Raw genomic sequence first — 11501 nt, forward strand, 5'->3', positions numbered from 1 at the left:
ACTATACTCCAGCTGGGGGTCTAACACGGGTCTTGTACAAGTTCAGCACCACCTCCTTGCTCCTGTACTCTGTGCCCCTGTTAATAAAGCTGAGAACACTGTGCTTTATTCACTGCTTTCTCTCTACCTTTCCTGTCACCTTCAGTGATCTGTGCACATATACCCCCAGCTCCTGTCGCACCCCCTTTAGAATTATACCCACCCTATTTTATATTGTCTGTCCATTGTCTGTTGTTCTTCCTGCCATAATGCTATTGATAAGGCACTTTCCATTTTAGCACAACTAGGTTTGTCTCCTTTAGTGACTGCTTGGACATATTGAACACTCCCAGGGACAGGGACAGCATGGGGTTAGATACAGAGTAAAGCTGCCTCTACACTGTCCCCCATCAAACGCTCCCAGGGACAGGGACAGCATGGGGTTAGATACAGAGTAAAGCTGCCTCTACACTGTCCCCCATCAAACACTCCCAAGTAAGGGACAGCACGGGGTTAGATACAGTGTAAAGCTCCCTCTACACTGTCCCTCCCAGAGCCAGGGACTGGTGAGCCCGCATTGATATTTACAAACCACGTGAGGTTCCTTTTCCATCTCTTCCCCCAGGGAATGAAGCGGTTTGATGCTCGGAAGGCCGTCCTGGAAGCGTTGATACAGAGAGACCTTTTCAAGGAGGTGAAGGAAAATCCGATGGTGGTACCAGTCTGTAGGTATGGAGTTCACACCAGCCTTAAACCTTGCAGCCTTTCACCTCCCTGAAACCCTCCGCGTTTATAAAGCAATGTAACTGGGCTGTATTTTAAAAAAAAAAAATTTGTTTGGCATGCGGCACTTCACTGCCGGCCAGGATTTTGTTTTTTTTTTAATTCCCTGCTGGATGAAGGGAGCTGGGTATTCCACCTGGATGTCACTTACCTGGAATTCTGTCTCTCTGTTCACACAGAGAGTGGTGGGCGTATGGAATGCCCTGCCGGCAGTGATAGTGGAGTCAGATACTTTAGAGACTTTTAAGCGACTGTTGGATAGGCACACGGAGGATAGTAAAATGTAGGGTGTGCAGGGTAGTTTGATCTTAGTACGATAATAGGTCGGCACAACATCGTGGGCCGAAGGGCCTGTACTGTGCCGTACTGTTCTATGTTTTTTGTTCTCTCTCCCTCCTTTCAGCCGCTCCAAGGATATTGTGGAGCCACTGCTGAAACCCCAGTGGTACGTTCGCTGTAGCGAAATGGCAAAAATGGCAGCAGACGCGGTGCGGAATGGAGATTTGAAAATCATCCCCGAGAATCACCTCAAGACTTGGTTTAATTGGATGGACAACATCAGGTAAGACTTCTACAGTGAACGGTAAGGTCCTGAGGAGTGTTGCGGACCGAGGGACCCAGGAGTACATAGTTTGTTGAAAGCGGCGTAACAGGTAGACAGGGTGGGGAAGAAGGCATTTAGCATGTTGGCCTTCATTGGTCGAGGCATTGAGTATAGGAGTTGGAAGGTTATGTTACAGTTGTGTAAGTCGTTGGTGAGGCTGCACTTGGAATATTGTGTACAGTTCTGGTCACCCTGTTAGAGGAAAAACATTGTTAAACTAGAAAGTGCGCAAAGAAAATTTACAAGGATATTGCTAGGACTAGTAGGCCTGAGTTATAGGGAGAGGTTGGCCAGGATAGGACTTTATTCCTTAGAATGTAGGAAAATGAGGGGTGACCTTATTGACGTGTATAAAATCATGAGGGGCGTAGATAGGATGAATGCATATAGTCTTTTTCCTATGGACGGGGAATTGAAAACTAGAGGGAATAGGTTTAACGTGAGACGGGCAAGATTTAAGAAGGACCTGAGGGGCAACTTCTTCATGCAGAGGGTGGTGTGTATGTGGAATGGGCTGCCAGAGAAAGCGGTTGAGGCAGGTACAATAGCAACATTCCAAAAAACACTTGGAAAGGTACGTGGATGGGAAGTGTTTAGAGGGATATGGACCAGATGTGGGCATTGGAACTGGCTGAGTGGGCACCATGGTCAGCATGGACCAGGTTGGGCCGAAGGGCCCGTTTCCATGCTGTGTTACTCTATGACTGTGCTGCGTTGGCCTGCACCAGGTAGGTTCTGACAAGATCTGGGTGGAACACTGAAGGTGATTTAATGTCTATAAAAACCAAAAGAATTGCAGATGCTGGAAATGAGAAACAAAAACACTAATCGCTGGAAAAGCTCAGCAGGTCTGGCAGCATCTGTGGAGAGAAATCAGGGTTAACGTTTCGGGTCCGGTGACCCTTCCTCATGTAGCTAGGAAAATGGCAGGGTTTTTTTTTTGTGCAGAAGATAGGGTGGGTGGAGGAGGTTAGGGGTAAACAACAGGTGGAGATTGAGCCCAAAGAGAGAGAAGGTCAGTTGGACAGATAAAGGAATGGATAACAACCAGGTTAGGAGGGTGAATAGATGTTAATGGGGAGTATTAGTGGCTAACAACAGGTGGTGTGTAACAGCAGGCCGTGTGATAACAAGAGTCTGTAGGTGTGAGGCTGGAAAAATACAGCAGGTCAGACAGCATCAGGGGAGCAGGAAAGTCAACACTTTGGACCGAAACCCTTTGTCATTCCAGGGGATTATTGGAAGTAAGGCACAAAATTATGAAGCGAAGGTCACAGCACGTAAGGAAAGCATTAATTAACCTAGACCCCTCTTAACACGAGAAAACGGGCATAAATTAGCAACAAAAGTATTTTTGAAAATGACTGTCACACTTCTACATGCAAAAAGCCATCACCCTAAGAACACCGCCTGCATAGTGGTGAGGGGACAGCTAAGGAAGTTCCTCCACATAAGAACAAAGCTGGAATATTTTAACCAGGCAGTCTCTGCCCTTGCTCTGTAACCTGCATCCCAGTTGTGGATTTTATGTCAAACAGTTGGTACTACAGTTTTTCCTGAAATGCAGTCTGAACCTGGAGATAGTCCACTGCTTTTCAAGGATGCATTAACCTGGTGGGTTTTATTTTTCTGGCTCCCATTTAGGTGATTATTCCTCTGACGGTCGTTATAACTGTCGCTCTATTTTGCAGCCCGCTGACATTACCAACACCCCAACCGCACGCTCACCACTCCCCCCAGCTCCCTTCAACACTTTCATCCTCCTCACACCAAAGCCTGTGCACCTTCCGTCTCTCCGCCCCGCCCCTCTCGAACTTATTTAACCCAAAACAACCCAAGTTTGTTCTTTTTAAAAATCCATGTTCCATCATCCCCTGTGGGTGCCACTGACAAGTTGTTGCCTTTCCTAAATTTTCCTAAAAACTGTGTGGCTTCCCGGACTGTTTCAGAGGGCGCTGTGGCGGGGGGGGGCTCTGGAGTCATGTGTAGTCCAGACCAGCTAAGGATGGCTTCCCTAAAAGGCATGAGTGAATCAGATGGGCTTTTACAGCAGTGGATTATTGTAGGTTTATGGTTAGCGTTGCTGCTTTCCATTCCACTTCATTTATTGATTTGAGCTAAGATTCCACCAGCAGCTGAGCTGGGATTTGATAGCACACCCTCCCAGAACGTTTAGCTCCCTGGGATGCCACGCGAGTGACACCCGTGCAGCCCCCTTTCCCCGCGAGGCACCTGCCATTCCCAAAGATGCTGCCTTGATGACCTGCTGAGAATTGAGATTTCTTCGGGTTTCACTTGCCGTGTGATTTTCTCGTGCAACGTGAAGCCAGACCAGTAGATGGCAATGGCGCGCCACTGTTTTGTGCTTGGTTTGAACTGATACAGTTCATGGGGGCCGAATGCGGAAGCAGGCCATTCGGTCCATCAAGTACACTCCGACCCTCCAAAGGGCACCCCACCCAGACCTGCCACCCCTACCCTATCCCCGTAACCGTGCGTTTCCCATGGCTTATCCACGCCAATAAAGGAACGGCGATATATTTCCAAGTCGGGACGGTGAGGGGCTTGGAGGGGAACTTGCAGGGGGCTGGTGTTCCCATGTATCTGCTGCCCCTTGTCCTTCTGGATGGAAGTGGGTCGTGGGTTTGGAAGGTGCCGCCTGAGGGTCTTTGGTGAATTTCTGCAGCTTGTAGATGGTACACACTGCTGCGACTGAGCGTCGGTGGTGGAGGGAGTGGGATGTTTGTGGATGTGGTGCCAATCAAGCGGGAGCTGCTTTGTCCTGGATGGTGTCGAGCTTCTTGAGTGTTGTTGGGGCTGTACCCCATCCAGGGGCAAGTGGGGGGCATTCCCTCACACTCCTGACTTGTGCCTTGTAGATGGTGGGACAGGTTTTGGGGAGTCAGGAGTTACTCACCGCAGGATTCCCAGCCCCTGACCTCAGACAAACTTTCAATCCTGCCTTTCGTCCTGTGATGTTCTTCCTATGACCTTGTTCCTGATCCAGCTGCTGTGTGCAGTTTGTTGATCGGCTAATACTGCAGTGAGCTTTTGTTCAGTTCACCTCAGTCAGCAAATCCACACCAGAACTTTAAATAGATAGGAATCCATTGAATTGTACAGCATCTCTACAAAGGCTATTCGGCCCATCATGCCTATGCCTGAGAGAGAGATCGGCCTGACAGTAGCCCAGTCTAACACTCTGGGAACCTGAGTTGAAATCCTTCAGCAGCTTGTGTTGGGGATAAATACTTTCGGGATATAAACTTAGTTTCCTTGGAGCATCGGAGGCTGAGGGGTGATCTTATGGCGGTTTATAAAATCATGAGGGGCATGGATAAGGTGAATAGACAAGGTGTTTTCCCCAGGGAAGTCCAAAACCTGAGGGGCATAGGTTTAAGGTGAGAGGGGAAAGATTTAAAAGGGACCTAAGGGGCATCTTTTTCTCACAGAGGGTGGTGCATGTATGAAATGAGCTGCCAGAGGAAGTGGTGGAGGCTGGTACAATTACAACATTTAAAAGGCATCTGGATGGGTATATGAATAAGAAGCGTTTAGAGGGATTTGGGCCAAATGCTGGTAAATGGGACTAGATTAATTTTGGATATCTGGTCGGCATGGACGGGTTGGACCGGTAGGGTCTGTTTCTCTCTGATTCTAGTCTTGGTGATGGTGACCATGACAACCATCACCGATTGATGTAAAACCTATCAGGTTCATGATTGTCCTTTAGGGAGAGAGATCTGCCGTCCTTCCCTGGCCTCGTCCACGTGTGACTCCAGCCCCACAGCAATGGGGTGAACTATTCACTGCCCTCTGAAATGGCCAAGCGAGTGGCTGAGCTCAAGGAGCAATAAAGGGTGCTGGCCTTGCCAATGCTGCCCACATCCCAGGAAAGAATGCAGAGCAACCACAGATCCCATTTGCTTTGCTAACCTCCTTTTCCACTCGTCCTGCCACCTTCCAAGATTTCTCTCTGTACGCAGGGTCCTCTGCCCCTGCAATCCCCAGTTCACTATTTGGGTGTGTTGCATGCTGAAGATGTTTACTATATAGTTGTTACGTGGGATCTTCACTTTTAAAGCGGAGGCAAATGGGTTTTGTTTGTCACTTCTGTGAAGGTGAGTCTTCTTCAAGGGTCAGAAACTCGTTGGTAAAACAATGAGTCTAGCTAGCATTTGTAAGAAATCATGTGACTTAAACTCAATGACCAGATAAGCTACCTAGTGAGTTAATCGCTGAAGTGCTTACTAAGTTCTTTCACGATTTGAAGAAAGAGGTTCAGTTCAGCACTAAAGGTACCTAACAGCAGATGTACTGTTGTTCGGAAGCCCACATTTATTCAAAGCATGGATTATTTTCTAGCAGTTTTGTGAGAATAGTCAGTGAGTCAGTGTGTCCCAGGGAGCGACAGTAACTAACAGCATCACATCTGGTGAATGTGAAGTGAGGCATTAACAGGACATCGCCCAATGGTTGAGTACGATGCTTTGAAATGAACATATGATTGAGGTTTCAAATGGGGTTGAGTGTCCGCAAAGGATGTTGCTGGGGAAAAGAGTTGAATCTTTATCCTTGCTGTTAATGTAATGAGCTTATATTCTTTTGTTAAAAGTGCATGGGAATGATTGCAGTGACTGTATCCCAGCGACAAAAATAAAACATAGCGTTATATGAAGCCAGGTTTCAGCCTGGAATGGGACTTGCCCGGTTTGACTATCAGCTGGGATCAGGACAGTCCAGCCCGCCCTACGTCCGTGTGTTAAATATCCCCTGAGGGCTGACTCTGTTTTCCCCGCAGGGACTGGTGTATTTCCCGACAGCTGTGGTGGGGTCACCGGACCCCAGCCTACTTTGTGACGGTCGACGATCCCGCTGTCCCGGCTGGAGAGGTGAGTTCCCTGAACTTCCCGCCCCTGCACCCATACGCTTTGCGGCCCCCGAAACGCCGATGCGGTTTGCGCACAGCAAGCTCCCACGATCCACAGTAGGAACACAGCCAGCGGGTCTGCGTCTCTGCCTTTTTCTTTTTTTAAGCAAGGTCGATTCTCAGTCGGGGGCCCTGCTGCTGTCCTGCGGACATTCCTGGGAATTTCTTACCCACTTCACGCAGTGCGGCTCTCCCTCTCTGGGAATACCAGCCCGCGCTCATGTCCCCGAGGGGAACCCGCTACCTTCCCACCGGGAGGGTGGAACATCCTGTGCCCCGAAGGCCCATTACGGGCGGCGTTCCTGCCAACGGGAAGAGGCTGGTCTCTGGTGATACGCCGTGGGGCAGAAGCTGGTGGTTTTGTGGTGCGAGGGGACCTGTTGGCACCTGCTGCAGCAGGAGGGGTCTGTCGTTGGGAGAGGAGCTTTGGGACAAATGGGCTCAGTTGGGAGAAACGTCGACACTAGGACCGCAAGTCAGCCATTCAGCCCCTCGAGCCTGCTTTCCCATTCAGCGGCTGATCTGCTATCCCAATGCCATGTTCCCTCTTTTTCTGCCCGTAAGCCTTTGCAACCCTAACAAAAAAAGTATCCATCTCTTTATCGAATATGCTCAGCGGTATTCCCGGCCTCTGCAGCCTCCTGTGGACGAGAATTCCATGGGATCACTCCCATCCGGACGAAGCAACCTTTCTTCGTCTCTGTCCTAAGATGGTCTACCCCAGATGCCGCCTGAGGCTGTGTCCCCTGGGTCTAGACTCTCCCCTGCGCACACCCCCCCACCCCCAAATCCCTGCATCTTGGGTCTGTGCAGCCCTGTTACAATGTTACCTGTTTCGGTCTGCTCGCCTCTCCCATCCTTTGAAACCCGAGCGAATCCAGACCCCCCCAACTCCCCACCCTGGGCGAGCCGCTGTTTCCCCACGGAACAGTCCTGCCATCCCCTCGGGAAGGGAGACCGAAACCCCACACATGGAATACTCTCTCCGAGCTCCTGTCTCCCTGCAGGAAGGGGCCTCCTCGTCTTCCCAACTCCTATCCTGGTTCCTGTTCCCGTGGGGAGACCCGTCCATGAAAGGTGATGGAGAGAGGTGGGAGTTGGGGGGACAGAGTGTAGATTCCAGTCTTGTGTTACACCCTGAGCCTGTGGGCTGTCTCAGCGAGCTGGGGAGGATTGAAGGCTTTGTACGCCCTGGTGTCAAGGAATTAGGAGGCAGAATGGCCTGTCTGACCACTCTCTGGCCTCCTCCTCCTCCAGTACCCAGTCGGCTCACGGCTGGCCTACCTGCGGGCGCTCCTGAAGTTTCCATGTTCTCCCCCCTCCGTGGTCCTCAGGCTGGAGTAACTCAGCTGTTTGTAATTCAGCTGGCCAGAGTCTGGAAGCTGGGCTTGGGGTCATGGTCCAGCAGACCTTGGCGATGCAGTTTGACTTAAACATTGCCAACTTTCACCCACCCAGGATGCAGATGACAAGTACTGGGTGAGTGGGCAGACGGAGGACATCGCCAGGCAGAAAGCGGCGAAGAGATTTAACGTCTCCCTCGATCGGATCTCGCTCCGACAAGGTACGGGGAATGGTGGGGGGGTGGTGGTGAATGCTGACAGTGCGAGCTGTGTGGTGCCAGGGGAGGCCGTTACCTCCCGTTCTCGCTGCGCTGCCAAGTGGCCGATATTCCGCTCCAAACCTGTCTCTCCGCCCCACCCTCCCCCCAAGACTCTGGGTACCAGTCAGAGCCGGGGGGCAGGCAGATAGAAAGGAGCTTCCCAGGAGCAGGGGGAATTCTGCTGAAGCGACATCTGGGGTGGAACTTCTCTCGAGTCAAGTCAAGACAGAGGGTCATTTCGAGCCCCCTCCCTCAGAAAGCAGCAGACGCTGCCTGCGTTGGTCTCTTTATTCACCCCCATCCCACCCTTCCTCAACTGTCGGCATTAAAAGAGGTGGTTCCAAGACGGGCAGGGCAGGGCAGGAGTGCAGGAAGTCTGTGGAGGTGGCGGGGGGGGGTGGTTACGCTCCAGATTTACAAGGCTCTCGCTCGGAAATTCAAGGAGAAGGTGCTTGGCTGGGAGAACAGTGAGAATGTGAGAGACTGAAGAGGAGGTGGTATTATCGCTGGTCTGTTAATCCAGAGACCCAGGTAATGTTCTGGAGGTCTGGGTTCGAATCCCGCTACGGCAGATGGTAGAATTTGAATTCAATAAAAAATATCTGGAATTAAAAGCCTAATAATGATGGTGAATCCATTGACGATTGTCGGGAAAACCCATCTGATTCACTGATGTCCTTTCGGGAGGGAAACTGCCATCCTTACCTGGCCTGGCCTACTTGTGGCTCTCAACTGCCCCCTGGGCAATTAGGGATGGGATGCCCACAACCCGTGAATGAACAAGAAGAAAACTCGCAGCCACGGGGGGTGACTGTGGCGATGGTGAGGGGGTGTGGCTGGCTGAGGACACGAGGAGGAAAGGAACAGTAGGATTGGGGGCGGGATAGCGTTAGGGGTAATTGGAAAGGGGGCCAGGGATGAAGCAGGGTGATGTTGTAAATCCTGTGTAATTCCTGGGAAGCTGTGTGGATCAGGCACCCAGACACTGGACACAGTTCACCTCAAAGGGGATATGGGATAGCTTTGGTAAATTCATATCAGGTCAATAGCAAGGTCTTTTCCCCAGGGTAGGGGAGTCCGAAACCAGAAGGGCATAGGTTTAAGGTGTGAGTGGGGAAAAATTTAAAAGGGACCTAAGGGGCAACTTTTTCACACAGAGGGTGGTGCGTTTATGGAATGAGCTGCCAGAGGAAGTGGTGGAGGCTGGTACAATTACAACATTTAAAAGGCATTTGGATGGGTATATGAATGGGAAGAGTTTGTAGGGATATGGGCCAAATGCTGGCAAATGGGTCTGGATTAATTTAGGATATCTGGGTCAGCATGGACGGGTTGGAGCGAAGGGTCTGTTTCCATGCTCTATGACCTCATGTTTGCCTCTCTCGACCCCTCTGTCTTCCAGATGAGGATGTCCTGGATACCTGGTTCTCTTCTGGCTTGTTCCCGTTCTCCATCTTCGGGTGGCCGGATGAGGTGAGTGAGTTTTGAAAGACAAAAGGTGATTGGGTCACGAAGGTGTGTTTTTGGAGTTGTCTGCTCTGGACCTCTCCCTCGGTTTGTCCTCCTGCCGCTGTTGCCACGGGTGATGAATTCCTCGGTCATTCCGAACTCGGCCGTCTGTCTCCCTCTCACGGGAACCCACTTGTCTCATCTGGTCCTCACTCCAAATCTCTAACTGTTTCCAGTCCTGATGCAAGGTTGCTGTCCCTGAACCGTTGTATCTCTGTCTCGCTGTCTGTCTCTCCACGGTTGCTGAGCATTTCCAGTGTTCCCCGCTTTTATTTGGAAACTGGATCCGAGCAAAGAACTCAGCCTCCTGGAGGGTACACATCACTTGAGGCACAGTTCCGATGGTCAGTGGAAATTTGACCATTATTTCGGAAGTGTTGGGACTTCAGAAGAGGGGCAAACTACTCCTCAGTTAAACACATAAACACAGCGGCTACAAGAGCAGGTCAGAGGCTGGGAATCCTGCAGTGAGTAATTCCCCTCCTGACTCCCCAAAGCCTGTCCCACCATCTACAAGGCACAAGTCAGGAGTGTGAGGGAATACTCCCCACTTGCCCCTGGATGGGGTACAGCTCCAACAACACTCAAGAAGCTCGACACCATCCAGGACAAAACAGCCCCCGCTTGACTGGCACCACATCCACAAACATCCCACTCCCTCCCCCACCGACGCTCAGTAACAGCAGTGTGTACCATCTACAAGATGCACTGCAGAAATTCATCAAAGATCCTCAGGAAGCACCTTCCAAACCCACGACCCACTTCCATCCAGAAGGACAAGGGGCAGCAGATACATGGGAACACCAGCCCCCTGCAAGTTCCCCTCCGAGCCACTCCCCATCCTGACTTGGAAATATATCGCCGTTCCTTCAGTGTCGCTGGGTCAGAATCCTGGAATTCCTTCCCTGAGGGACATTGTGGGTCAACCCACAGCATATGGACTGCAGCGGTTCAAGAAGGCAGCTCAACCCCACCTTCTCAAGGGGGGGCAGTTGATTGATTTGATTTATTACTGTCATGTGTACCGGGATACTGTCAAAACTGCTGACTTGCATGCTTTAACGGCAGATAGTAGTGTACAGGGGCATCAGGTGTGGGATACAGTATTACAGCTGCTGAAAAGGGGCAGAGAGAGATAAACATTGAGCAGGGTTTATTTGCGAAGATTTTGTTATTCATTCACGAGATGTTGGCGTCACTGGCTGGGCCCAGCATTTATTGCCCCATCCCTAGTTGCCCCCCTTGAGAAAGTGGGGGTGAGCTGCCTCCTTGAACCGCTGCAGTCCATGTGCTGTGGGTTGACCCACAATGCCCCTTAGGGAGGGAATTCCAGGATTTTGACCCCGAAAGAGGGTGGTGGAGGATGCGGATGGATGAGCAGGCGAGGGGTGGAGGCGGGGGGAGGCGAGCGATCGGGAGGGACACGGTGGGGCTGAGTCTGTGGCCGTGTGGCAATGGGACGGACTGTGTGCGTGCGCGGCGCGTGCTTTGCCGGGTGCGGAATAACGCTGGCTGGATTTTCCTTCGTGCAGACGGAGGACCTGAAAGCTTTCTACCCGGGCACACTGCTCGAGACGGGCCACGACATCCTGTTCTTCTGGGTGGCCAGGATGGTCATGTTGGGATTGAAGCTGACTGGGAAGCTGCCTTTCCGAGAGGTAATGTGTGTGTCCCAAAAAAACTCACCTGGGTGGGGGTGCACCAGAGTAAGCTGTTTATCCAGAGACCCAGGAAATGTCCCGGGGACCCGGCTTCGAATCCCATCACAGCAGGGGGTGGGATTGCAATTCAATAAAAGGTCTGGAATGGCAGCCAAGGCCTGGAAAAATCCCATTGGATTCACTCATGTCCTTTAGGGAAGAGTGACTCCTGTCCCCATCAGTGTTACCAACCCTCTGTACAGTGCGGGTGACTCCTGTCCCCATCACGGCCCAGTATTACTGACCCTCTGTACAGTGCGGGTGACTCCTGTCCCCGTCACGGCCCTGTGTTTCTGACCCTCTGTACAGTGCGGGTGACTCCTGTCCCCGTCACGGCCCAGTGTTTCTGACCCTCTGTACAGCGCGGGTGACTCCTGTCCCCGTCACGGCCCA

At 51.4% G+C, this 11501-nt stretch overlaps 1 protein-coding gene across 1 annotated transcript in view; it reads left to right on the forward strand.

Annotated features, from left to right (window-relative positions):
- Positions 1-604: 604 nt before the first annotated feature.
- The window catches only part of LOC125488273 (valine--tRNA ligase-like), a gene marked incomplete at both ends in the record, with an annotated part of 14972 nt that continues 4075 nt past the window's right edge, over positions 605-11501 (forward strand). The window contains 6 exons of the mRNA XM_048621200.1: positions 605-708; positions 1166-1324; positions 6168-6258; positions 7755-7860; positions 9302-9372; positions 10941-11066. Of these exons, the coding sequence (XP_048477157.1) occupies positions 605-708; positions 1166-1324; positions 6168-6258; positions 7755-7860; positions 9302-9372; positions 10941-11066 (657 nt within the window). The remainder of the gene's footprint in view (positions 709-1165; positions 1325-6167; positions 6259-7754; positions 7861-9301; positions 9373-10940; positions 11067-11501) is intronic.

This window comes from Rhincodon typus, unplaced genomic scaffold (assembly GCF_021869965.1).
Source record: "Rhincodon typus isolate 14 unplaced genomic scaffold, sRhiTyp1.1 hic_rhity00000108, whole genome shotgun sequence".
In the NCBI taxonomy this organism is placed as follows: domain Eukaryota; kingdom Metazoa; phylum Chordata; class Chondrichthyes; order Orectolobiformes; family Rhincodontidae; genus Rhincodon; species Rhincodon typus.